General features: G+C 53.5%; 9 protein-coding genes across 9 annotated transcripts; 7 read left to right on the top strand and 2 right to left on the bottom strand.

Moving 5' to 3' along the window:
* Positions 1 to 63: 63 nt before the first annotated feature.
* Positions 64 to 783, top strand: VFPPC_00680 (glutathione-dependent formaldehyde-activating; the record flags this gene model as incomplete). The annotated part of the gene is made up of 1 exon (XM_018280653.1): positions 64 to 783. The coding sequence occupies one exon, from the start codon at positions 64 to 66 to the stop codon at positions 781 to 783; it is 720 nt and encodes a 239-aa protein (XP_018148894.1).
* Positions 784 to 1,377: 594 nt separating this feature from the next.
* VFPPC_00679 (hypothetical protein) lies at positions 1,378 to 5,217 on the bottom strand (the record flags this gene model as incomplete). The annotated part of the gene is made up of 1 exon (XM_018280652.1): positions 1,378 to 5,217. One exon carries the CDS (start codon positions 5,215 to 5,217, stop codon positions 1,378 to 1,380), a length of 3,840 nt encoding a protein of 1,279 aa, XP_018148893.1.
* Positions 5,218 to 8,332: 3,115 nt separating this feature from the next.
* Positions 8,333 to 8,596, top strand: VFPPC_17380 (hypothetical protein; the record flags this gene model as incomplete). Its single annotated transcript, XM_022429093.1, has 1 exon — positions 8,333 to 8,596. One exon carries the CDS (start codon positions 8,333 to 8,335, stop codon positions 8,594 to 8,596), a length of 264 nt encoding a protein of 87 aa, XP_022285890.1.
* Positions 8,597 to 8,885: 289 nt separating this feature from the next.
* On the top strand, positions 8,886 to 9,278 carry VFPPC_17381 (hypothetical protein; the record flags this gene model as incomplete). Its single annotated transcript, XM_022429094.1, has 1 exon — positions 8,886 to 9,278. One exon carries the CDS (start codon positions 8,886 to 8,888, stop codon positions 9,276 to 9,278), a length of 393 nt encoding a protein of 130 aa, XP_022285889.1.
* Positions 9,279 to 11,656: 2,378 nt separating this feature from the next.
* On the top strand, positions 11,657 to 13,266 carry VFPPC_12862 (MFS transporter; the record flags this gene model as incomplete). Its single annotated transcript, XM_018290639.1, has 3 exons — positions 11,657 to 11,999; positions 12,050 to 12,296; positions 12,345 to 13,266. 3 exons carry the CDS (start codon positions 11,657 to 11,659, stop codon positions 13,264 to 13,266), a joined length of 1,512 nt encoding a protein of 503 aa, XP_018148892.1.
* Positions 13,267 to 14,502: 1,236 nt separating this feature from the next.
* On the top strand, positions 14,503 to 17,117 carry VFPPC_12861 (transcription factor btf3; the record flags this gene model as incomplete). Its single annotated transcript, XM_018290638.1, has 4 exons — positions 14,503 to 15,594; positions 15,657 to 15,989; positions 16,043 to 16,183; positions 16,233 to 17,117. 4 exons carry the CDS (start codon positions 14,503 to 14,505, stop codon positions 17,115 to 17,117), a joined length of 2,451 nt encoding a protein of 816 aa, XP_018148891.1.
* A 1,214-nt stretch (positions 17,118 to 18,331) lies between these two features.
* VFPPC_00676 (delta-1-pyrroline-5-carboxylate dehydrogenase, mitochondrial precursor) lies at positions 18,332 to 20,197 on the top strand (the record flags this gene model as incomplete). The annotated part of the gene is made up of 3 exons (XM_018280650.1): positions 18,332 to 18,457; positions 18,529 to 18,636; positions 18,704 to 20,197. The coding sequence occupies 3 exons, from the start codon at positions 18,332 to 18,334 to the stop codon at positions 20,195 to 20,197; spliced, it is 1,728 nt and encodes a 575-aa protein (XP_018148889.1).
* A 2,870-nt stretch (positions 20,198 to 23,067) lies between these two features.
* Positions 23,068 to 24,418, top strand: VFPPC_12860 (HLH transcription factor; the record flags this gene model as incomplete). Its single annotated transcript, XM_018290637.1, has 2 exons — positions 23,068 to 23,745; positions 23,882 to 24,418. 2 exons carry the CDS (start codon positions 23,068 to 23,070, stop codon positions 24,416 to 24,418), a joined length of 1,215 nt encoding a protein of 404 aa, XP_018148888.1.
* Positions 24,419 to 24,914: 496 nt separating this feature from the next.
* VFPPC_15199 (Mn2+ homeostasis protein Per1) lies at positions 24,915 to 26,431 on the bottom strand (the record flags this gene model as incomplete). Its single annotated transcript, XM_018292952.1, has 4 exons — positions 24,915 to 24,972; positions 25,023 to 25,782; positions 25,840 to 25,888; positions 26,414 to 26,431. 4 exons carry the CDS (start codon positions 26,429 to 26,431, stop codon positions 24,915 to 24,917), a joined length of 885 nt encoding a protein of 294 aa, XP_018148887.1.
* Between the last annotated feature and the right edge of the window lie 122 nt (positions 26,432 to 26,553).

Here is a 26,553-nt window from a genome sequence, read left to right as displayed (position 1 = left end):
CATCTATAAGACGTCTCTCCGCTGACACACGCGGCCTTTTTTCATACATCCCACATCACCACCATGCCTCACTACTCTGAAAAAGACATCTTCCCCATGCAAGGCGGGTGCCCCTGCGGCCATATCCGCTACCAAATCAACCAGCCGCCCCTTCTCGTCCACTGCTGCCACTGCACCTCGTGCCAGCGCGAGCTGGGCAGCGCCTTTGCCATCAACGCCATCATTGAAAGAGACGAGCTCAAGCTTCTCCCGTCTGCGAAGCCCACCATCCCAGGCTCAAAGGGAGCTCCAGGAGGCGCCTTTGCCAGTTTCAACGAGACCTTTGCGCGGCTGACGCTCTCGGACACCAGGTGCGGTCCCGTCACGGCGAAATCCGATGCTGTGACTGAGCCTACTGAGTCCAAACCCGAGGACACCAAGGACAAGCCGGACCCCAAGGTCGAGCTCATCACCTTCCCGACCGAGTCCACCATTGGCATCACCATTGCCCAGTGTCCTGTCTGCCATACCGGCCTGTGGACGCACTATGCCGACGCGGGACCGCACACCATCTACCTCAGAGGGGGAACGCTGGACGCAGCGCACGAGATTGATCCAGATGTTCACATCTTTACGCGCTCCAAGAGGGACTTTGTGACGCTGGGAGACGACAAACCCCAGTTTGAGTGGTACTACAAGGACAGGAATGAGTTTATCCGCGAGGACTGCAAGGCGCGGTATGCCAAGTTGAAGGAGAAGAGCGGGGACTACATGGTTGAGCTGAGGGCCGCGTTGGGAAAGTAAGTTGACGGACCGTGAAGGTGGTTGTCGACGTTGTATGAGTGGACTCTAGGTTTGACAACGTGATTGACAGTCCTTCCTGTTCCTGTTGAAGCCAGGGAAGGTGACACATAGGCCAGCTCAGACCTACTGTCTCTTTACTCAAGTCAAGTCATTCTGCATTCATTCTGGGTATCTAGTCCAAGACCACTGGTACTATGTGCGCTGTGCTGTGTACTGCTGTGCAAAACAGCCAACCAAATAAACAAACTCAACCATCCGTCGCCTCTGCAGACCCAAGTACATGAAATTTTAAAATGGCAAACCAATCAGACCAAAATGTCCAAATGCAACCAAGATCCCAGGTCGTGGCCGGCATCAAATCCTAACCGTGTCCGGAACGCCGATATGTGACTGTAAATCAAACAAATAAAAATATGAAGCCCGTACATTGACAAATCGTGTCCTTGTCAATAACAATGTTTCGACTTTTTGGCGTCAAATCGCAGCAGGGGTATATGTGACTCGCGATGCCCTATTAATAAGAAGTGTACTCTTCTTTACTATCCCCCAAATCGACTAGCAGTGTATCCCCGGCGTCTCAACGTCAAGACAAAACTACCGACGGAATCCCTCCACACCGAGAAACGGGACTTCGATATCGGCGAGCCGCTCAATACCGTCGTCCTGACGTCTCTCGGCAAAAATGTTGCACTCGGAAACGACCTGTGCCCATTCCGCAAGTGCCCGACCGCAGTACACGGCGTTCTTTGCATATATACCGGCGGGTTTGACCGGTCTTGTAAACTTCTCTGCGATGCTGTCGCCAGCACAAGGCGAGGCGTGGCGTGTCGATTCGCCTGGCGTTGGAGCCGACGCTCCACCTGACGTTGCACCACAGCTTTCGGCCACGCTGTCTCGCCGACGACCATGAGACTCAAATCCAGAGCTGCCCGTGGGTGTGTTGCGAAGCCACTCCTCGACAGAGGCGGTCAGAGACGCAACATCGTCTTCTTGGGGGCAGAGAACCGGCTTGGGTGTCTCGGGCGGCGACTGTACCGAGGCATCAGCAGGGCATGCCGTGGTGGGTGACGACGGCGGTAGAGAAGTCGCGGCCGCTCGGACGGGGCGGCTCTTTGTGCTAATGTGCGCCTGTGTTGAGAGGGGCAAACGTGGTCGAGTGAGGACGCGATCACGAGCAGGGCCGGGGTTCTGCTGCCAGCTCAGGACGAACTTGAATATATACTTTTGCTCATCATAGATTGGCGACGATCCCAGAGAGCCGTCCTCCGAAGCGGCGGCCTTACGGGTGGCGCCCTTGTTCAGTCGACCAGCCGAGTTGGATGCCGTGATGAGCGGCGCCGGATCGGCCAGATGTTGACGCAGGCCGGCCGTGTCGCTTTCCACCGAGCTTGCCGGTCTCGCGTATTCATCCACGGCTGCGGGCTGAATGGTGCCTCCTGATGTCATGGCAAGCACTTTTCCAAGCAGAGACCAGCGCTTCTTGGTGTCGCCGCGAACCAGTCCGCTGGTCTCCGGGGTTTCGCTGCCAGGGAGCGCCTGGTTAGCCGACGAGGGCCTCGCAAACGTGTCGAAGCCCATAAACAGTCCCGGATTGGGCTTGGTGGCCTCCTGGCGAATAATCATAAACTTCTTACCCATGGCCGGGGACATTGGCGCCGTCGAGGGACCAATCTTGCCGAGCTCTTCTGCGGTCTGCTTCAAGTACAGGTAATGCGCCCAGTTGGTCTTGAGTCGTGCCGCTGCCGTGAGGTAGATGTTCATGTCCATTTCGTTGGATCCACCGGTATATCGACACATTCTCCAGCAAATGAGGCGCTGGTAGTAGGCTCGGACCATGGGACACCAATTATTGAAGAAGGCGTTGAACGTCTGTTCCGTCAGCAGCCATTCCAGGCATACATTAGCCTTTCTGCGAGAATCCTTGGCTACGGCGTCCCAGACGGTAAAGACAAAGGAGAGCATGCGCACTTCCGACATGGTGTTCATGGAGCTCGACATGCGTTTGCAGACCTCAATCCAAAAGGGCCAATCGACATAGCTGGCGGACGGCGTCTCAAAATCGTGGTAGACCATCAACACCTCTTCCAAAAAGTCGCACAGCGTAAAGCACGCCGAGTTGTCGTAGAGCGACGTCTTGCTGGCAGCTGCCTTGATCAGGGCAGCAAACGCTGCGGCAAACGTGTGCTTGGCGCCCGCCAGCTCAGGGGCATCGTCCGTCAAGAAATCCTTGAGCAGAATGACGAGTCTATTCTCGCTCATTCCCTTAGCGGCATTACCCGACGGCAGGGCCATGGGCAGAGCCGAGTCAGCTCCGTTCACCGAGTCAATCAAGGGAGCGTATGCCGCAGGCTCCATTCCGGTGTGACGATGAATCGTAGAGTCCACAATTGACAAGAGCTGGGCATGAACCAGGGCAAAGGCCGGCGATCGAGCCTTTTCGGTAAGAGGCAGTCCAGGAGGCATGAATTGATCCGCCAAGACGTGGAAATACTTGCAAAAGATGAAGAAGAGGTCAGTGTCCCTGCCCTTCCACCGAGTCACCCAGGGACCGGTCCAAGGAATCCTGGCCACAAGCAGCGGCATCTTGGGGATCTTCTTGAGGGAGTCCCATATGGTTCTCGGCGAGGACCAGCCAAAGGTTCCCAGCTTGGGCGGGAACAGGGCGATAATGTCGTCGCTCTCACCAGCGTCACGTCGGGGGAGCCCAAACTCGGCACCCGCTCGCCGGATGAGCTCGGGCGTGAGTCCCCACAGCCGCAGTAAAACGTCTGCCACGCCCGGTGCAAAGAAGAAGGCATACGCGCACGTCTTTCCGGAAAAGTTGACCAGGCTCAGCGGCGCGTGACGCATCGACATCTTGTCCACGACGTAGGCCATTTGCTTGACGAGGTTGGTCACAAACATGGTTCGAACGTTGTGCTCTGCTGACTCGGCCAGCATTTCCGAGTGAATGGAGCTATCTGTCGTCGACCTAGACGCATTCGTCCATGATCGTGAGCGCACACGTTCCGTGGGTGACCGTTCGGCCAGCGGCTGCATGTAAGTCGTTGCCTGTCGCCACTCGGGTCTCATCATGAGCATTGTCGCTGCTTCCAGTAACACAGGGCGGTCCATGCCAGGAATGGGTTGTTGCAGCTGTCCATGGAGCATATCAAGGAGAGATACCCACCACTTGTTGAGTATAATGGCTCGTCGTTCCACGTCTTCGAGGGCAATCGTCTTGGCTGAGGGGTGATGTTGCGTGCTTCGCAAAAATGGCAGCAGTGTCGAGTGAATTTGGGCCACTCGGTGAGCGGTTTGCTTGGAGCCAAGGGCCTTGGTTTCGACATCGAGCGTCTTAAAGGCTGACCACAGCGGGTCACGCAGCTTTGGCGTCATCTCAGTGCACGACTCATCGGTAATGGGCGTATTCGTGTTCCCATCACTGCAGATGGACTGGGAAGCGCTCGTACGGATACTGTTTGAAGTGCGGTTGAGGCTGGTGGCTGAGGAAGCACAGCTGTTGTCAGATTCGGCACCGTCCCGACTGAGGTAGGTGTTTTGCTGTCTGCCCTTGATCTTGGACAAGTACGACGTGGCTCTTGTGAACGGCTTTGCGGGAGTCTGTGGTTTGAGCAATGGGTCTGTTGATGGCTTGGGCTTTTGTGCCGCCGCCTCGTCGCCGGTTGTGATGATTTGCAGCCGCTGTGGTGGCGACTTGGATATCTTGGTGGCAGCAGTAGCAGTGGTTGTGCGAGCTACTGACGGCTCACCGTCTCGTGGCTGTGGCTGATCGACAGGAGGTGGTTCAGGTGCATTCTTTGGTGAGGGCGACCGAGATGAGCGTGAAATCCACGAGCGTCTTGCAAAGTTGGCAAAGCTTTCCGAGCCTCCTCCCCCCGATTGGCTTCGTTCAATTCGCCGGGTAGTCGTGGTTGTTGGTGGTGGTGGTGGTGTTGACACAGTTGACCTTGGTCTTGGCCTCTCGTCACCTACATTCGACAATTCCTTGGCAGACTTGCTTGAAGGCATCAACCACGACCGGGGTCTATCAATCAGTGAAGTCCTTTTGCTTCGAGATAGGGAAGCTTGTCTTGGCAGCTTAGCTTCAGACGTTGTGCCTGTGGTAGCTTCGACTACCTCGGGATGTAGAGACGCCGATGAGTTGGGTTCGCTGTCGGGCCGTTGCTGTTCTCTTTGACCATTGACAAAGACTGACGTGTCGAGTTTGAAATCGGTATTGAATGATGGCAATTCGAACTCCACTACGCCCAAAGACGAGGATTTGAGGTCGCTTGTCCCATTGTTTCGAGCTGCTGAGGCGGAGGAACCGGAATCATATCTGTGCTGAAAAGTCGAACCTGAGAGGGAGCCCGTTGGGCTCAATAGCTCAGATGTAGAAAGTGGGCGCTGTGAATGCTGCAGAGTCGGGGCCATGACAACAGTCGAGCCCATGGTACACACCGGCCAATCTTCTCGCCCTCTTGCTTTGAAAAATGCAAAAGAGCAGCCAGAAAAGAATGTACCTCACAAACCCGTTTTGCACAAAGACGTGGCCGCCGTGGGTGGGAAATGGGAGGAGAGGCAACGGGGCAAAGTAAAAAGAGGAAGTGACCGGTTTAGCAGACCATTGCTTCCCTCGATCCTCTCTCTTCTTGTTTTATTCCGTCTCTGGCCCGCAGAGAAGAATAGTCGTCGTCGATGCTTGCAGAGGGTTGGGGGAAAAAAAGAGTCTGTAGAACAAGAACTAAAATGCACAAAGCATCAAACGGGCGGCCCAACAAGTCAATTGTGTTCCTTTCCAAGGCCCGTTCTTTTTCGAGACAACTAACCTAATTAACAACCCAATTAATCAGGGGCGCCAATGGAGCGAGATTGATGAGTGAGAAGGGACGGAGGAATGAGGGAGAAGATGACTTCTCGGGGAAGTGAAGAGAGGGGGAAATGGCAAGTGTTTGTTGCACCCTCCACCTTTTGCGCAAGAGTTCAGATCGACAACCGGGGGGGAAGCGAACAAGGGCAAAATACTGGGCGGAGCAAGGGAAAAAGGGAATTGTCAATTGATCCTTTTTTTGGGTGGTGGTCTGGTGGTATTTCTCAGTCACGAGTGAAGCAAACGCCAGCCAAAAAAAGGCTCACGGTTCGAGCTTGGGTTTCGATTCAATGTTCGGGATCCGGAGATGAGCTGTGCTCCCCCAAGTTGATCAGACTGCAGAGAGTGACGTCTTTTTGGGGTTGTCCCCTGGTGGTCAGGGAGTCGAGTCAGACAAGGAGATTTGACGATGGACCTTTTATTAGGCTATGCAGGGGCTTCTGGAGATTTTTCAGCACCGCCAGGGCTGACAAGGAGCTGAGAGAACGCCACGGTGGTTTGGTCTATGGGGAGGGGGTTCAAGGTATTCAAAGCTCAAGTGCTCAAGCCTGGTGCTCTCCAGAAAGGACCTTTGCCAAGTCTTGCTATGCCCTTCTTGGTTGCCGTACCTTATACGCCCGTAGCTTCCCAATGCTAGTGTATATTCGATGGCGTTTTTTTCGCGTTTTTATTTCCTGAAGCTGGGGGCAAGCAGCCTCGTCTGGTGAAAGCTCAATTGTTATTTGGCCGTGACGCTGCGTTGACGGCGTGGCTGACAATGGGCTGAACGGATGGGCGGAATCTCCGGAGGAAGGACCCCAGCTCGTTCGACAAGGCAGGGAAGGGACCGGACCAGACCAGACCAGACTGGACCCTTTTCTGAGGCAATGCCGGGGCTGAACAGTTCGAGAATAAAAAGGGTCTGGCACGAAAGCTTGGGTTGGGATGGACGGGACGATGGCTATTAATGGGGCTCTGGTCTGTTGCCTGTTGGAGAAGTGATGAGTTGAGGAGGTAAAAGCGGCCGTCAGCGAAGATTGTGGGAGAAGGAGAGAAAGAGGGAAAGAAACTCAGAAGGAAACGCCAAGAAGGTCTGGTGGCAAGTTGAGTGAACAAAGGACAGCCAGACTGACCGACCGCCAGACACTTCAGACAGACAAGACAGACAGACAGACAAGACAGACAGACAGACGGACGAACGAGGTGGTATTGATCGCAACCCATTTGCATATTCCATGTGCCGCACCCCATGATTAATAAAGTATTTTGGCTTCAGTTGCTCACCTCCCCGTTCGCATCTCCCATCCAAGACCAGCGCGAGGTCTGGATGGGCAATTTAGTCTGGCTCATGCAATTTAGCCTTGGTTTCTTTTTCGCCCCTCTTCGCTCGCGTCTTGGCCGCGTCCATCGTCTTTTTTCCGTTTGATTATCTATGCGCATTTGGCCGAGCGTCTGGTCGCTGACAACAACAATCGCTCTGGTCATGGTGCATACAGTCCAAGTGCACACCAAGCAAGCACAGACAAAAGGCGAGATGATCTCTGCCTCTCTACAGAGGACCCATGGCAATGGCTGCATCGCGGCATGGCTCAATCGGCCAGCCTTGGCCTTGCCCATACCCAATCACACAGACACGACACATCCCTCCACCAGCCGGGCATGTTTTGCATCATTGTCTCTGGTTGGCCTTGCATATACTACCTACGTACTCCGTACTCGTGGAACGGACATTGGACTTGCATTTCCCGCCGCCCGTCGATGGCCCCCGATGGCGTTGCCATTTGTCTCTGGTGTTGGCATTCCAAAACCATTCAAAGCTGCTAGTGACACTACGAAGCATCGCAGAACTCTCCCGTCAGCCCCAGCCGGCCTCACAATGCTTCCACGCTACTGCAGGGTTCCCAATCTGTCCAGAATCGTGAGGGTCAAAGGGCTGGCCGCCCCTGTTGGAAAGTTGTTCTTTTTCTTTCAGGCACACTCCAATCGGCCCCTGTTCCTGGCAGAGGCTGGCACCAGCGAGGTCTTGTGGAGGACGTGGCGCTGGGACCTGTGGAGTTTTCTCCTGCGATGGGCAAAGACTGGGTCGGAGGCGATCATCAAGAGCCTGTCGACTGTCCTCGTTTGGGGTTCGCAGCATCCGCTTAGGGCGATTAGGCGTTTCCGCTCAGCTCATGTTACCAGTCTGGTCAAGTTACGGAGTTGGGAGTCTACTAAGTCAACCCTGGTTCCGGCATTCTCGGACTGCTCTCTTGTGCTCTGGGAGGCTTATTTTGATCGTCGCGACCAAATATGTAGGGCATCGGACTTGGCCCTGGTGACGTGCATCAAAACTTCGAAAGCTTACATATTAGCATCAGCAGATCAAACGAGATGGCTTCTTGATGCCGCAGGGCGTACGAGAGTACTCTGGACAAACTCATCCATGGTCGCGGCGCCGTGACCCTGTCGGCGAGGTGTACTCCGCAGCTCTCTACTTCATGCAAGTGTCATCCAGTTGGTGTTTTAAGCTCACTACCGGGGCGAGACTCGCCTCTTTGCCTCCGTACGGAGTGGTCGGCAATCAATCGACAATGAACAAGCGCACCAAGTCCACCAAGTCTGCTAACATGGACTGCTGTTGTCATATCAGCTTCATTGGGCAGCACCGCCCAGGGATGACCATCACACACCCGTTTAATAACCCTCAACTGGCTAAGCGGTGACAACACCACATTTCAAATGGCAATGTCCACAATCACTCACCTCTCCTCACTCCGTCGTGAACCGGTTGCATTCTTACCAATTTCAGCTCTGCCAAGAGGAAATCCCGAGTGGGCAAAATGCAAGCCCGATGCCGCCACGGCCGTTGTGGTTCCCCATATATTCCAATACGTGGCGGCCCGCTTCGCAGTGACAACACAGCTCTACCCGCGTGCCATATCAATTGTGGCTGAATATTTCATTATCGCCCTGACGGCTTTTGGTCTTGTTCCTGACTGCTGAGCTTGTGTTGGTTGCTGACCGCCATGTCTGGAGCAATTGTGAGTTTTGTGCTGCAGCTTACTGTCAACCACAACGCCTGGGCGGCGCCAATCTTTGGCCATCTCTCTCTGATCTTGTTATGGCCATGTCTCATCACAAAGTCGGCCACAGCTCTCACGTCACTTTCTGCCAGTACCTTTGAGCAGTTGAGCAGAAAAAATTGAGAGAATCTTTGACCAGTTCTCCACCAAAACGTTAACCAAAGGCCAAGCGGTTTCTTCTTGATTAGTCTGACACTGACTCGGCCGTCATGGTCCCAAGGCTAACCCGCCTAGGCGGTGACCATGGTGTCATTCTGGGACTAGGCTTGTCGTTATGTTGGCAAGATTGTTGCGTGAATGGAAAACGCCCTCTGCAACCACCAACCTTGCCCTGCTCAACACCAATATCCCAGTCCCAGTCGACTCAGCCTGTTCCATCGTGGTGGAGGAACATCCACTGGGTGGACTCGCAGGCTGAAACTATGGTCAAAAGGAGCCTCATGGGCATGGTTCTTGTCTTCGATTGCCTGATTTCCGAAGAATTGGATGTGGCTACTCCGAACTCCGTACCGGCTGGTAGGTTCTGTCACGTCCATGTCTGCACAGAACAGAACGGCTCCGACTATCTAGATGAGGTCCGTGGCCTCAAGTGTTGGAGGTGAGCAGCGGTGTCTCTGTATGCCACCACACTTTTGGCGGGTCATCCGGCTTTCACAAGTTGTATTGAAGTCATCTCAACCCATTTTAGAAAGGTCCCTTGTTATCGAGCTGAGCAACCATTCGAGTTGCCGAATTGTGATGCAGCACGTTGCACAACCTCCGCCTTTGCCTTCAGCCGTGACTGGCTCAGTTGCATTAGCTCCTCAATAATAAAACCCGATGCGGACGGCGAATTGCCCATCTCTGGAATAGCCCACAGGACACATCTTGTTTGGGTTTCCATCAATTCGCGTCCAATTAACATGGCATAATTCGACACTTGGCGCGATTGTGGCTAGAATGCGGCGAACCGAATTGTGGCTCCGTCAGAGACGATCAATGGGAATGTTTCGAGTTGAAAAGCGCCGATTTTGTGGCGCTGAAGCTGAAGAATCAAAAGCGCATCGAATGTCACTGAAGGTTTCGACACAAAACATGATCAATAATGAGCAAAATGTACCCCCATCTTCATGCACCAGAGTCCGTAGAGAATCAAGAGCAGCGGTGTTTGGTAATGATGGGGATGTTTTAGTCTTGGCACGTTGAAATTCATCCTTCAGCAGTTGGAGCACAGAGAGAGCCCACCGCTGTACACACATATGCCGTTGCAAAACAAAAAGAAAGAATAATCGCACATCACTCCAGCCATGTCGTCGATGGCATGCATAGAACCTACCTGATTCGGCTTCACTCTGAACCCGGCAACTTCCCAGCAAAACGGGATGATTGCCCAGAGCTCGCCCCAAATCAATCAATGGCGAGATGTGCCGCTTGACACCCGATATCCATGGTGGTTCATCGTTTGATTAGACATGGCAACCCGGAGCAAAGAAGCCGGTATATCTGGAAGCACGTCCATCGATGACATCGCTTGATTGGGCGATTGCTACGTGTTGGAGCGAAATTCCAGGAGATGCGAAGGGAGAAAGATGGAAACTAGTCTGGTGAAAATTTTGGCCTTGAAACTGGTTCAGCCTGCTTATGTAATGGCTCTCGCCCCACATTCAACCTCGAGCATCTCGTGCTCTATCAACACTTCATTCTTTTCCAACGACTCTGAAAGACGCATTGAAATCAATACTTTTGAAGGCGACCCAGATATTCTCTTATTGTTGACCTAAATTATTTCTCACCCATGGTCAACCTGATGAATTCTTCACCCCGTCATCCATGTTCAACTTTGGCAAACATCAAGCAACCATGAGACATGGACTCTGACTTGGATTGCTAGTTCAACGCCTGTCTCGCTTTACTTCTGTTGGCCACACCGCATTCCTGACGTTCAGAGATGAAAGTTCCCTGATCAAGATCTAACCAACTAACAATTTGTTGTCTTTGTTTTTGCCAAGGGAAGACCAACTATCCCAGATGGTGTTCGTCCAATCAAAGAAGAAACATGAGGTTTGCCCAAAACCAGCCATGTGCTCACCATTGAGATGCGCCCATTGCGCCATATCGGATCGCGACAGGCCCGGAGTTTAATCCGGCTTGACTGCGTAGAGGCTTCACCGAATCAGGGCGTTTCCTTGCTCAAGTTGGAACCTAGGCGGTAATTTCACCGGTGCGCTTCTACCAACAACGGAGCATATGGTCCCGATATAGCAACGCATATACGAGCTGTCACGGGCGCTGGCGCATGTCTCAATCCTTAAAATCAACACACGGCATCTACACCGCACCTAGTGCATCATACATTGTCTAATACTAGACAAGCAAGGGAATGGCGGTGCGATACCATGATATCCCGGTTTACGGGCCATTGGGCGGATGTGGTGACAATTCTTCGGGCATGGATGCCAGGCACAAGAGCACTACCCTTGTTTATGCTCAAGACACAGGCAGAGCGCCGTTTCTGAAGACATGCAGCTTGGTGCCGTTGCGAATGAGCGGATCCGTGCTACGTTCTTGCTGGTATCGGTGTAGGAGTTCCTTGGGTCCTACAGATCTTGATATTGCGGGTGGAGAATTCGACTTCCCACAAGAAGCCTGTAGGGTATTCATTTTACCCGGATTGTGTCCAAGGCATACAGCACCAACGTACTTGGGCACCATAAGCCGACTGTGGTCAGCTTACGAAGATATTGCGCGTCAATCCTTAGCGACCACCTCCATCGGGTTTGCCCCACATCCATCCGGAGCACCTCCGTGTCAAACCGGATTCGAGGAACCGATATGCAATCAATGCGATACCAACATAATAGGTAGGATTATTCGTACGAAATGAAAGACAATCCCCAGACGTAGTTCTTAAAGTCTCTTCAATCTCATTAAACATAAACCTTGATGGGCGAATCACATCAGCGACTTCACTCCGCCTAAACATGTCAACCGTCACGACATCATGGACGACCAAATACACCTAGAGACGGATGACTTTGCCGACGAACTACACCCTTTTCTCCCTGCGCCAGACGGCAAACCGAAATCGAGACTCATTGGCACTAAATACCACCTTTACCTGCTCTTTTTTATCCTGGCAGGCCTCGATTCGACCGTCTTTGTGCTCAACCTACCACTGACTCGAGTGTACGAGAGCATAGCATGCTATCAGTATTATTCGACACATGAGCGAGGTCGGTTCTTGGACCCTGGGTCCATACCAGAAGAGGTATGCAAGATTGCACCGGTCCAGGAAGAGTTGGCGCGGGTCAAGGGCATCGAATTTTTGTTCATGATGGCACCGGGTACGTAGCGTGTGTTGACTCCTGCGTGGGCTTCGCTAATACAACGATAGGGCTTTTCCTTGCAATTCCATACGGCATATTGGCTGACAGATGGGGCCGGCGACCTGTTTTGATTATTTGCCTATTGGGGTTGGCATTGACTATTCTGGGGGTGTTGATGGTCTGCTGGTTCTGGTGGTTGGTACCATTGAGGGCTGTATGGCTGTGCTGGCTACTTACCAGTATTGGAGGCGGCCCGGCGGTTCTAAACTCGACCATCTTTACAATGCTTGCTGATGTGGTTAGTCCGGGCAAGAGGTGAGTATATCGAACAAACTGCAGGGAGACAAGTGCTGACAAGATCAGGGCCACCACGTTCCTGGAGCTCACCGTGGCCGTGTTGATATCGCAGGCCATATCCACCCCTCTGGCGTCTGTACTCATGGCAAAGTACGGAACGACGCTGCCGATTGCGTTTGGGTACGGACTCGGACTCAGCGTGTGCTTCATGTGTCCGTTTGTCCCCGAGACTCTTCATCGGAGCACCAAGATTGCGACTGACGAGCTGCCATTCGGCGACGTTGAGGCGGCATCGCCACACACGTCGTCGAAGCAGACTTGGAGGAACAAAGTCGGCCAGCTCTTTGGGTCCAAGAATGGCGGCGTGAGCCTTGCGCTGCTTCCACCGACCATGCTCGCCCTGTTCGTCATCTTATTCCTGGACAGCCTCAACGCGTCGACAATCAACATTTTGGTCCAATACACATCCAAGAAACTGTCGATACCAATCTCTAGCGTCGGCTCACTCGTCACCATACGAGCAGTCATGACCATTGTTGTCATTCTCTTCTTCGTGCCATTTATTGGAAACCGGTTGCAAAAGAAATGGGGGTTGGACAGCCACTCTCGTGATCTATGGCTTGCAAGAATCACCATGTCTATTTGTCCCTTTGGCTTTGTGCTTCTGGCCATGGGTAGATCCGTATCCGTGATTGCCGTTGGAATGGTTCTAGTTGCTATTAGTTGGGCGTGCTGCAGCAGCTTGGTGAGAAGTCTTGCGACGGCCCTGGCTTCACCAGAAAGAATATCCGGGCTTTACGGTGTCATCAATGTCTTTCAGGCTGTGGGTGCTTTGGTGGGCAATCCGCTGCTTGCAGAGTTGCTGGCGGTAGATGTGCGATCGGGCAACGACTGGATTTCGCTGCCGTTTGGCGTGGCGGGTCTGTTGAGCATCGTGTCATGTGGCATCATTTGGATAGTGAGGTTGCCTCCGTCAACAGCCAACTAGTTGCGTATGCGTCGAAGCATGGCGTTTTAAGCAAAGTTCTTTTTTCCGCTGGATGGCTGTGTTTTGGCGCAGGAGCAATATTGCGGTCGGGATAATATTCCATCGGCCCCATGATGGGCTAGTCAGGTGTCCCTGGCGCAGCAACAGGGGCATCGTGAGCGACGACGACACAACCAGACATGTTGGGAGGCCGCCATCCAATAGACGATGTTACACCACGGGGTGGCTTGCAGGTTTTAATATTAGTAAACATGGGAACAAGCTGCGACAGAAATAATGGGCAGATGTTGATGGGAACTGTCAGTAATGAGATGAGTAAACCGAGGACGTACCTGATCATCCGTCAATCGGTTTGCCGATTATCATAAACTTTGGTCATTTTGGTAGAAAACTAAGATTAGCGCAACCCCACAACTAAGGCGACTTAATTTTTCGCCCTCTTTTTTTGGGGAGCACAACAGTTGATGAAACCGATTCTTCCGTTGCTGTCCCGAGGTGCCATTTGCAATACAGAGGGTTGCCATTGGCTGTAATTCGCAGGCTTTTCCGGAGCGGTTCTAGCTTCAGCTCGGCACGCACCACCACCACATTAGACCAGACCCATGCAATCCATGCCGCCAGCGCTAGCCAAGAGCTGTTGGAAGCCGATAGCGTGGCCATGTGTCGTCACTGGCTGTGAGGTGGCCGTTTCCTTCCCAGTCTGGTTCCAGTCTGGTCCCAGCTCGAGCCCGGCAAGGCAAGGTGTGGTAAGGCCTGGTAAGGCCAGGTAAGGCATGGCATGGCAGGCAAGCAGGATAAGGCGTTCTCCAATGCTGGAGCTGAGGGGAGCTCCCACGTTCTTGTTCCCATGGCAAAATCGCATGACGCTGGGACTCTGGAACTCTGACGCTCTGGCACTCTGACGAACACGTCCGGACGTTCCTTGGTTCTCTTTTTTCCTGTACAGTTTCGAGCATCATCATTATTGAAAAAACTATTCGAATTCTTTCGCTTCCCTTGCGCTCGTTCCCCCCTTTGCTGACGTCAAGGATAAGCCTGAATCCTTGGCCAAGCTGCAAGCTACCTGTTTGGGCTGAAACATTGGCGGGCTTGCTGACCCTGTCCACTGATCGTCCCGAGTAAACATACAAATTGTTCCGGGGCCAGACGTTCAACTCATCTGTTTTCGAGGGCCGCGCCAAGACATCATCAACCTCCAATCTCGAGTCTACACGATCGCGAACCCATTGCGCAGTCATGGCGTCGCAACACAGCGCTGACGGTCAGTACGATGATCCAGAGCGCAATCCCCATGCCTCTGCGAGCAGGTGGCGCCATCAAGAGTCGTCGGCCTTTCGCCGCCATGCCGGACAAGCACATCCTCAAGCTCGCGATCCCGTTTCCACCGAGGGGACGACTGGCGACCTTGCCAATTTCCTGAATTCGTCAAGAGTAGAACCGACGGGTGAGACCAACGGCGGCGGAAACTTTCAGCCCATTACCGTTGCCGCCGCCGTGTCCAACGGAGAGCAACAGCAGCAGCAGGACGGCGCCGATGCTGATGAAGGTGGTCGCGGCGAGCTCCCGGCGGATGGCAAGGAGGTTGTTTGCGGGCCGCTGCTCAACTACCGCCGCATGGAGCAGAATCGATGGTATGGCAGCGTTCTGGTCGTCACCAAGGGCGGAGGACAGGATGTTTTATACCAGCCCAGCTTGGTTTTGCGCCGCGTCGGCGAAGCTGCCAGTGTCGCGTCGCAAAATGGAGTCAACGGCGCGGTTGGCCAAGATGCCAATGCTGTCGCCGCCGCCCAGGGAACCCAATTCGAAGGCCAGCGCCTTTACTCTGACCCAAGAAACACATTCTGGGTCTTTACCATTGACGTCCCCATCGAAGCCCGCGAGGTCAAGTACGAGTACGAAATTCCCGATGTGCGCTACTCTCGTGAACACAAGCCCCGAGTCAATAGCTTCTTCATACCGGCAGCCGACGAGTCCATGCGCGTCATGTTCCACTCGTGCAACGGATTCAGCGTCGGCACTGACGAGGAGGCCTTTAGCGGTGCACCCCTGTGGAAGGACGTCTTGCGAAAGCATGAGCGAATACCATTCCACGTCATGTTGGGTGGCGGCGATCAAATCTACAATGATGGCATCAGGGTCAACGGCCCTCTCCGTCAGTGGACCGACATTCGCAACCCCAAGAAGCGGGCAGAATTTCCATTCCCAGAGAGTCTGCGAGCAGAGTGCGACGACTACTACCTGAAGAACTACATTCGATGGTACAACTCGGCGCCTTTTGCTCTGGCTAATGGCCAGATTCCGCAGGTGAACATTTGGGATGACCATGATGTAGGTGATTTATCGATGAGACTTCGGGAGAGGTCATTGCAGCTGACATTTTGCCTGGATAGATTATTGACGGCTTCGGCTCATATGTCGACAACTTTATGCGCTGTGACGTGTTTCGCGGCATCGGCGGCACGGCTCACAAATATTATTTGCTCTTTCAACACCATCTGCCACCACCGCCGTCGACGTACACCTCTGACCATGTCGATGCCAATGGAGATAGTCCAGGTCCGGATCCCAACCAATTGATCAATACCTTTGTCGCGGAGCCAACGCTGGGACATCAATACATTCGCGGCTTGAAGCCTGGGCCGTATGTGGCTGAGCATTCGCTCAACATGTTTACTCGGCTTGGAGCCCGCATGGCCATGTTGGGAATTGATGCTCGAACTGAAGTGAGTGAGAAGGAGTCGACATGTTCGTTTAATTGCTAACGCCCGCTGCGTAGCGTACACGCCACCAAGTTAACTATCCGGAGACGTACAAACTCATTTTCGAGAGGCTTCGAAAGGAATTGGCCGACGCTGTCAGTTCTGGGCGTCCCATCAAGCATTTGATTTTACTGCTCGGTATTCCCATTGCGTATCCGGTATGTTGTTCCACATGTTGCTCAAGACCACCACTGACTTATGAATTAGCGTCTGACATGGCTGGAAAACATTCTTCGAAGCCCCATCATTGGGCCCATCAAGTTCCTTCATCGTCGGTTTGGTGTCGGTGGCGGTCTTTTCAACCAGTTTGACGGCAGTGTCGATCTTCTTGACGACTTGGACGACCACTACACCGCAAAGACGCACAAAACCGAGCGCCGAAACCTCGTCGAGGGCCTACAAAAGATTGCCGCGGAATTCTCCGTCAGAATCACGATTCTCGGCGGCGACGTGCACCTGGCGGCTCTAGGACGTTTCTACTCCAACCCCAAGCTCAAGCTGCCGGTCGAAAAGGACAATCGCTACATGGCCAATGTCGTCTCATCAGCCATTGTGAATAAGCCTCCTCCACAGGCGGTTGCCAACCTCCTCGCTCGACGAAACAAGATTCATCATCTCAACGGACAGACGGACGAGACCCTCCTGGACTTTTTCAACAAGGACCCTGGCGAATCGACCAAGACGGCTGACCACAACCACTGCACCATGCCCAGCCGAAATTTCGCCATGCTGACCGAAAACTCGCCCAACAATGCTGCAACGAGCACGAACGGCGAAGCGTCAGTAGATGGGTTAGCCCACGAGGCGACAACATCATTCATTGGCAGGGATGGCCACTCGGAGATGCATCGTGGCGAGGTTCATGCCGGAACCAAGCACAAGTCGGCGTCTGATGGACATGGTCGAGGCAACGATGGCAGTCTAGATATTCGCATCAACGTCGAGATTGACCAACACAGCGCCGAGGGTGAAACGGAGGCGTACGGATTGACTGTTCCCTTGCTGCAGTATGAAAAACCCGCGACACCAGGCTCAAGGCCTGTCACTGGACGGTCAACACAGGCGAATTCTGAGGTTGCGACATCACAATAGAGTGGCGACTGATCGGCGCCCGACGCCGGTCATGGAATTGCATCGCTGAGTGGCCGACGTGCCATAGTTTGGATATGGTTGGAATATGGCGGAAAGATACCATGCGAGCTGAGGAATGAAGTGGATATATGAGAAGCCGATTGGGTCGATAATGACATAATAGCTGGATAATGGTTATTTACTGAGAAATTTCATTTGTATGGTTGCCTTCAGGCTTGATGAATTGTTGGGAAGATTTGGATGGCTGTGCAGCAAACGTCAGAGTGAAGTCAGTGAATCCTGGATCTGACCATCTTGAAGAGACTTTACTGTACTGTATATGAAACGGAATGCAAGCCTCCATGGCTGTGTATCACAGTACTGGGACGATGCGTGAATGGCATTATGTAAAGTCGCACGAGCCCTGTCCAAACTACACCCGTTTCCATCAACTATTACCCCATCAATTCAACCCCAGAGTCAGGTCACACGAACTGGTTGTCCCGCCGACCTGCATCCTCACCAAGGGGCTCCGACACCCGGAATGCCTGTTGTACGGCACATATTGAGTTACAAGTGGCGAAATTTTGGTACAGTACTGTGCATTACTCGAAAATCTATTGTGGTTCCTATTGTCGTGATGAGGCTTGGAAAATTTAACACAGCAGACTGTCCCCAAGTTGTTTCTAGCTTGTTCAGTTGATGGTCATCCGGGGTTGAGTGGAGTGGCGGCTCTGTACGGAACATCGAACTCACCAGCCAACGACGTCCGAAGTCGGGACTCGAGCTCGCGATTGTCCAATCGACTCGTGCAGTGGATTAGCTCAGGCGGCTATCTGGGGGAACAGATCTGGTGCCGGGGTGCGACAATGGAGCTCCAGGAGGTTTTTGGCCCTGTAGGAAACGCCCCCAGGTGCCTAAACGGCACTGATGCCAGCCATCGCCATGGGTAAGGGCTCCACAAAGGCCCCTCTCCAGTGCACAAGTCGCATGTTAAACCGCAATAAGCCGAGTCCTGCTATTGGTCTGCGAGGTGAAGCTGGAGACTCCGAATTACGTACCGGTTGAAACAAAAAGTGGCAGATCAGAACTTCTGGTGGTCCAAGCTGGCCTCTTCCTCTGTTCCCTGGACATTCTGAGGTTTTCGCCAACACTCATCATCCTTCATCGTTGGTGTTTTTTGTTACCGCATCATTTCGACTAGGCAAGGTTGTTTACACGCACAACGAAGCATCATGAAGTCGGCTGTTTTTGGCAGGGCTGGAGCTCAGAGCCTCCGCTCGGTGAGCAAGACGTCCCAACGGATGAGTATGGGCACTCTCGCCACCTTCAAGACACCCAAGGTGGCCAACGAGCCAAATGTGAGTTTTGCCTTGATACCGTTGATGATGGATGATGGATGCTGGTGAGTTGACACTAATGTTCGTTTTAGCATCACTACGCCAAAGGCAGTGCTCAGCGCCAGGGCTTGACTGCGGCGATTGAGAGCTTCCAGAAAAAGGTCCCCATTGAGGTTCCCGTCGTTGTTGGTGGCAAAGAGGTACGCTTCAATTAATTCTGAATTTATGTCGTGTTGAATGACCCCAATGCTAATCGTCTGGCTTCAGATCAAGACTTCTGCCGTCTCCCACCAGCTCAACCCGTCCGACCACGCCAGCAAGGTCGCCAACTATCACACTGCCACGACGGCCGACGTCAACAAGGCCATTGAAGCTGCTCTGGCTGCCAAGCCCGCGTGGGAGGCTCTCCCCTTCTCCGACCGTGCCGCCGTCTTCCTCAAGGCCGCCGACCTCATTGCCAACAAGTATCGCTATGAGATCATGGCCGCCACCGTGCTCGGCCAGGGCAAGAATGCGTGGCAGGCCGAGATTGACGCTGCCGCCGAGCTGGCAGACTTTTTCCGCTTCAACGTCCACTATGCCCAGGAGCTCCTCACTCAGCAACCGGAGCACAACTCTCCCGGCCTGTGGAACCGCCTCGAGTACCGTCCTCTCGAGGGTTTCGTCTACGCCGTGAGCCCCTTCAACTTTACAGCTATTGCAGGCAACCTGCCCGGTGCCCCGGCCTTGATGGGCAACGTCGTCGTCTGGAAGCCCAGTGACTTTGCCATTGCCTCCAACTGGCTGGTCTACCAGATCCTCCTCGAGGCTGGCCTGCCCAAGGACGTCATCCAGTTCGTCCCCGGTAACCCGGTCGAGATTACCAAGACGGTCCTTGCCCACAAGGAGTTCACCGGTCTTCACTACACTGGCAGCACAGCCGTCTTCCGCCAGCTGTACGGCGCCATTGGTCAGGGCGTTGCCGAGGGCCGCTACCGATCGTACCCCCGAATTGTTGGCGAGACGGGCGGCAAGAACTTCCACTTGATTCACCCTTCGGCCGACATTGACAATGCCGTCATGCACACCATCCGCGGTGCCTTTGAGTTCCAGGGCCAAAAGTGCAGCGCCACGTCTCGCCTCTACGTCCCCAAGTCCATCTGGCCCGAGTTCAAGCAGAAGCTCGCCGCCGAGGTTGACAAGCTCAACGTTGGCGAGCCCTGGAACCACACCAACTTTTGCGGCCCTGTCATCCACGCGGCTTCCTTCAAGAAGCTGTCTGGTGCCATTGACGAGGCCAAGACCGACAAGGAGATCCAACTCGTCGCCGGCGGCAAGTATGACTCGTCCAAGGGCTACTTTGTCCACCCAACCGTTTTCCAGACCACCAACCCTGCGCACAAGTTCCTGTCTACCGAGTTCTTTGGCCCCATCCTGACCACCTACGTGTATGACGATGCCGCTCCCGACGCCTTTGGCAAGGCCTGTGAGCTTGTCGACTCGACCTCCGAGTACGGTCTTACGGGTGCTGTCTTTGCAAGCGACCGCGAGGCCATCCGCTTCGCCGAGGACAAGCTGCGCAACGCCGCCGGCAACTTTTACATCAACTGCAAGAGCACTGGTGCCGTTGTTGGCCAGCAGGCCTTTGGTGGTGCCCGCGCATCCGGTACCGACGACAAGGCCGGCAGCTCCAACTTGCTCACCCGATTTGTCAACATTCGCGCTCTCAAGGAAGAGTTTAACGCAACCACAAAGGTTCCCTATCCCAGCAATGAGGCGTAATGCGGTTGATTTGAGGTGAAATTGGAGACAATCGAGGTCAAATGAATGGTCATAGGGTGGAAAATGGGTGGCTGCGCCGTCCAAATGGAATGTACAATTCAGATATAGGGCTCCCAAGCGTCGAAATTAGGATGTAGGTGGACGCTTGATGATGTAATGAAGATGAATTAATTTATTGGACAATTTGAATATGTCAAGTCTCCCTCAGGAGTCAATGAAAGGATATTGGTGATGACAATTGACGATTGTAAACTCAGTGTAAACTCAGACCGAGTGGCGCTTGGACTCTTCAGCCCTATTCCAAGTTGACTGCCCCCAAATCATGGCAACGGTCAAATGTAGTTACACGACATAAGACTGCAAACGTAAATGATCATGGGTCAGCCTTCATTCAATCGTCCCGAGTTCCAGACTGTGGTTCCTTCCCGTTCTATTGCCGCCCCAAGCATCCGATTGGGAAGTTGGTCAATGTCGGCACTTTCCCTGACCGGAGGTGGCGATTCCAGGGGCTACCCGGGAGCTCGACCGCTCAACTTATCCAACGTCTACTCTCCAGCATTGTTAATTTCGAGCTTGCCATGATGATTGTGGACTGCGTACTGCTCTTTGCCTGCAAGCCATACTATAATACGCCTTGGCGGTTCATCTGCTTCTTCCAGCCGTCTTCGTGGAAGACATCAGCAAATTGAACCCGTTCCGTTTACAGAAGACCCTAAGTTACACAAGCGACAGAATGTAACCCATCAGACGAGACAGTAAAGCTGACGGGACTCCGTACAGTACAATAAGTAAGGACTGTCCAACAGACGTCCCCAGCCAACAACTCGGCTTGCAGTTGGCTCTCAGAATGCACGTCTTGGACACAACGCCACAAATGCCGAGTCATGATAAGCTACGACACCGAAGCAGGGGTCTCGGATCGCGAGCTTCGTGGTTAAACTCCATGTCTGAACGGTGGAGCACGAAGCCTGCAGTACTCAGAGCAAATGACAAGATAAAGTCGGCCCATCATGATCCATTCCTGCATTGCTGACGGGATCCTCAAGCGTAGCAGAGCCTTGGCAGTGGGAACTGGAGACACTTGATGACCCTCCAACAAGATGCTGTGCAACACAATCTTGGCAATTGACAATGAGATGCATGGACCACAAAGCTTACAGCACGAGCCACCAGTCAGCATGGCTTCAGTGGTTCAAATCATGCAAAATGAGGTCTCAGCTGCACGGTACAGATGCCCTCGCTCTTGGTCGGGTTTCCCTCACATGCAACAAGACATGGTGAACGCCTTGAAGTCTGGTCGTTTTCATCTGATCCAAAACGACCATAATTCAGGTCGTTCCCAGCGTCTTTGAATGAGCACGTGCTCGCTGAACAGGACCTCACACGACATGCACGGAGCCAAGACGCCCAAGACGCCTTTCAACCTCGACATGGCTATTTGCCGTGGCACGACGTGGGCTGTAGCGTCTTGCGAATGGCGCCCAGGTGCTTCACTGGGCCAATGGACGACATTCAGCATGTGGAGTTTTACGATATCCAAGACGGCCTTGACCCAACTGGGAAAAAATTGAGTTGACGACGCTGTGCGACAATCTGCACCCGTGCTAGGACCCTGACAAGCTCGTTGATCAAGGCCTCGCCCATCCCGATGCTTTTGGAGGACACATGGCGCAATGCGCCACTCTGATTCGTCAGTGCTCATTTACAAGCTCGGAGAGCACGCGACCAGTTTCTCGATGATGCTTGGTCAATGGCCGTCTTGGATGCTCCCCCGTGGCCTGCCGCTGCCTGGCCTCGTGGGACGTCTACGAACATTTTGAGGGGCTTTCTCATCGTGGAAAGTGGTCCAGAGGCAAGCATTTGGTTTTTAGTTGCGATTTTCTCCAGCCCGCTCGTCGTCCGGCCCTGCCCACGGGGTGGCGGGTCTGATCCATCCCGGGTATCAGCAGAAAGGATGGGGAGGAGTTTATGGCTCTTGGCCACTCACCCAGTTCGCTCAATACAAGTGCCCTTTCCAGGAAGGGACCAGAGGATGTAACTTAGTGGTATTTGAGGCGGTCGTGCGTTTATACTTGCGTGCGTGCATGTGTTTACCAGGTTAGACTGTTGGATTGGATTGCCTTCTTCCCCTTCCTTTTCTCGTCCTTGCACAGAGTCCATCTTCCCTCATCCTTAAACCTCCTTCTTCTCCCCTCATCTCGTCGTCGTTTCTCACATTCTTGTTTCGAAATCGTGACACGCTTTGTGTCATTTTCAATCGTTTCGTTGGGTCGTGGTCGCGGTCGTTTACGAATACGGTCCGCGTAACCACCTCTAATCGAGTCACCACTTACACGATTGTTATTACTTGACTCTTTCTTGGTTTTGCTACCCATCACTCGGCCACCATCGTCGAGTCAAATCTTGATTCATTTCTGAAAAGTCGACAATTACAGAGAGCTGTACGATTAAGGAGAAGCACCAAGGTCCAAAGACTGCGATCTGTCGGGCACTTGTGACATTTTATCAAACATACCAAAAACGACACTGGCCAACATCCACCGGGTTACAATACGTATATCGGAAAGGTGGTTTTACACGGGCCCTGCATCTCACGGACGACGTTGGCACACACCCACAATCCGAGTCTGACCAGTTGACTCCTTCGGCGAGAAAGACAAAACGACCAGACACACCAGACGATTGCGCAGCATTCTCGGTAGTTGTCCGACTTGCGTGTGCCCCCTCGATCTACTCCGTACCCAGTCCCAAAGTGACGGGTGGCCGGCATCGAATTTAGGTTGGAGCCTCAACAGGCCACATCATCAGTCCAATACTTGCTTGACTCTAGTAATTACCTGGAAAAGGCGCACGCGACTCCGACTCCGCCAATGCCTCGACCAGCCCTTCCGCCAACCCCTGGCTCTTCCACAGATATTAAGGGCCAGGACGGCGTGCAGAATCTCTCTTCCATTCATCTCTCCTTTGAACTACCACCGCCTGCCATCCATGATGCGTCGCGCATCTCACCTATCGATACCAAGCACGCCTCTTCTGCTCGGACAGCGTCGTATCCAGCCACACTAACTTCATCATCGCCTCGAGCCGTTTATCCGTTGCAGGCGGCTGAGACAGTCAAATCACGACGTCGGTCATCTGCTGCCGCCAAGGATACCAAGGACAATTCTTCATTTGCACTTCCCCCTCCTCCCACCAGGTCGCGAAAGATTATCCAAATGAAGCCTCGAGCACAAGAAGAATCGGCCGCTGAGGCTTCATCCGCCAAGGACAAGGACTCTGGCAGGGCCGGAGGCAAGGGGGCAGCCGGAACGGCAAAGACGGCAGCTAACAAGAACAATCAAGCCTCTGCCGATGCCATTGGTGGTGGAGCCCAGGGAAAGAAGAAGCAACCAAGTGCCACGAGCGCTGCCGGGCGCAAGATTGCCAGAAAGACCGCCCACAGCTTGATTGAGAGGCGACGACGAAGCAAGATGAATGAAGAGTTTGCCGTTCTCAAGAGTATGATTCCTGCATGCACGGGCGAAATGCACAAGCTTGCCATTCTCCAGGTGAGTAAACTTGATAAATTTGACTTCCCCCGACTTACACGGGAGCCACGGGCTCCACACGGCGGCGTAACAACCCGGTGCAGATGCTTTCAATGTTGCTCTTTCGCTTCGTCTTCTGACACTACCCCCCCCGCAGGCATCGATTGACTATGTGCGATATCTTGAAGACTGTGTTGCCAAACTAAAGGCGCAGCACGGAGAAAAGAGCCGGGAAGAGGCTGCGCACAACTCGCTGCCCTCCATCCGCGATTTTCATCCCACATTTCACGCAGACCCATCCGGCGATGTGGACATGTCCGATTCTGACACGGCGTCGCCTCTCTTCACCGCACAGCCAGATCACGCACACCCGTCCATCTCGCCGGGCCTACAGGCGGATGGTGCCCGTCACCGTCACCGGCAGCAGTCGTACTCGTCCGTATCCACGGACCAGCGACACTACAGCTTCAGCACGTCGGCTGGAGCATCCCCGGCGTTTGGACCCCAACCGCACGGCGCCTATGCACAAAGCAGTGCGTCCGGATCGACATTGACAAGCCCGGCGCTGAACCCGCAGTCCGACCTTGACCAGGAAGCCACGGCGGCGCTGTTGATGCTGAATAATGATCGACGCGGCACCAACGCCGGCCTCAACGCTCGCGGCTTGTCAGTTCGGGATTTGCTTAGCACCTGAATGTCTTTGCAACTATCGTCTTCCATGTGCAGATATTGAACGAACACCAGAAGCGAATAGACTGATGCACAAATGCTATTAAAAATGAACGTGAATGAATGAAAATGAAGACTGACACCGGCTGCATTTTCGCCAGTGGTGCACATGATACCCCTTCTCTTATTTTTCTACAACGAGGCGACGATTTCTAGAGGGGGTTTTTAGATGCGGACTGAGTGTTTTGTTATTTGGACGGCTAGTATTGACACTGGGTGCGGACTGTTCATATTTGTTATCGAGTTACAGACTGGAGTTTTGGTGATTCTCTTGATGCTTCGCTGCCTATGCGGCGTGAACGGAACCGGTCCGGAGCAAAATGTGCTATTAGTATCCACAATGATATACGTTGGGCTAATTAATCTTGATGTGTGATGTCTAGTATTAATTTTTGTACTGGGTATCCTAACGTGACTACAGCCAAACCTCTATTCCGTGTGAATGTCTAGCCCACGGCCAATTACGCCTTGTATCGTTCAGCACCCGCGATATCAGCCTGCGCATCCTTGAGCAAGAAACTATCAACCATTAGCCTTCGTCCTAGCCATCGAAAGACACAAAAACTCACTTGTACCATAAAATGGTGGGCCCAATTGTCAGCAGATGCCACAGGCTATGAGCATCAATGCACCCCAGCCAGGGCGGGAAATCAAACAGCTCCATGCTCATAGCAAACATGACCCAAGCGACAACAACACCAGGCACAATGGACCACAGACTGCCCGACTTCTTGAAGCTAGTGATACTGAACCAGCTCCACAGGATATTCTGCACGATTCCAGCGGCGATGTTGGCAGCCATGTTGTACGTGTAGTCCCACCGCACACCCTTCAAGTACGCGACATGGCAGACGTACAGCAGCACACACAGCAACGTCCACGCGCGGAGAACCGACCGTCTCCTCGGCGAAGGTCGATCGATTCGAAAGATGCGAATGGGCGTGTAGTACATCCCGTAGAGGACATTGGCTCCCGCGGCAAAGTAGTCCAGTTCCTCGGTGAGCTGAAAGTCGCGCGTGTGGAAGATGGCGCTGAAGATCCAGCTGGCGATTCCGACGTGCGCGAGCACCACGTAGAACGGACGCAGGCTGTACGAGGCGGGGATGCGGGCGCGCACTTTCGCCAGCCCGTCCCAGTGGGCGTAGAGGTTACCCAGGGAGAAGAGCACCGAGAAGGGCTCCTGCATCCCGAGGAAGCGGTAGAAGGGCCATTTGCCGTGGAATTGGACAATGGGCTCGCGGGCGGCGACTCGTTGTGCCGTGACGATGTGCTGGCATGTGTAGTCGCATTCGGAGGCGCAGTTCCAGAGGAGGAGGCGACGGAGGGCGGCTTTGAATGATTTCGTTAGCTTTGAGAGTTGAGGATGTTAGGGGGGCGGAATCGTACGGATGGGAGTGTGGTCCTTTCCGGGGCCGCAGTTTTCAGTTTTGCAGACCTGATGGTTTGTTAGTGAGTGGTAGATTTGGGGGAGTTGAGATTGAGCTTGCCTCGAGACATTGTTTGAATGCTGGTGATTTGTCGCCGATGGAGGCGTGCGCCGCGCCGGAGAATAGGATCAAGAGGAGGCAGAGGGATAGGGTGTTCCCCCAGGGCCGCCTCCGATCAGCTGCCATTATAATAGCATCGACAGTGATGTGAAGAAGCGAGAAGCGAGGAAGTGATTCGCTCCAAGGGAGGATGGGTACACGGAGGTTGATGATGCAGGTGTCGAGGTGAGGACGTGAATGGAGGGCAGTGGCTCGGGAGTTCGGGGGGTCGAGGGGCCCGACGTGGCATGCAGGGGTGTGGCAGCGAATGTCATGTACGGGAATTGGTGATTGGGAAATGGAAAATGGGATATTCTATTTTTTTTTAACGCTGTCGATTTACAAATGATCATTTACAGAGAATGAAGGCTGATTCACTGCCGGCTCTTCAATTGCTCGCCATGTCCGGACAGAACCACTGGCCTACGTCTAACACCCGCACCTGAAGCCATCATGACTCTTCCTGTTTGGAACTTTGCACCAAGACGACTTCGCCAACACCAGGCAACATCAGACTAAATACGACCCATGAATCCATCTCATCAAACTAGCATAATTGTCAATGCAAATGTTG

The sequence above is a fragment of the Pochonia chlamydosporia genome, chromosome 1, assembly GCF_001653235.2.
Source record: "Pochonia chlamydosporia 170 chromosome 1, whole genome shotgun sequence".
In the NCBI taxonomy this organism is placed as follows: Eukaryota; Fungi; Ascomycota; class Sordariomycetes; order Hypocreales; family Clavicipitaceae; genus Pochonia; species Pochonia chlamydosporia.
Note: the sequence above shows the minus strand (reverse complement) of the source record. Positions and strands in the feature narration are given on the sequence as shown.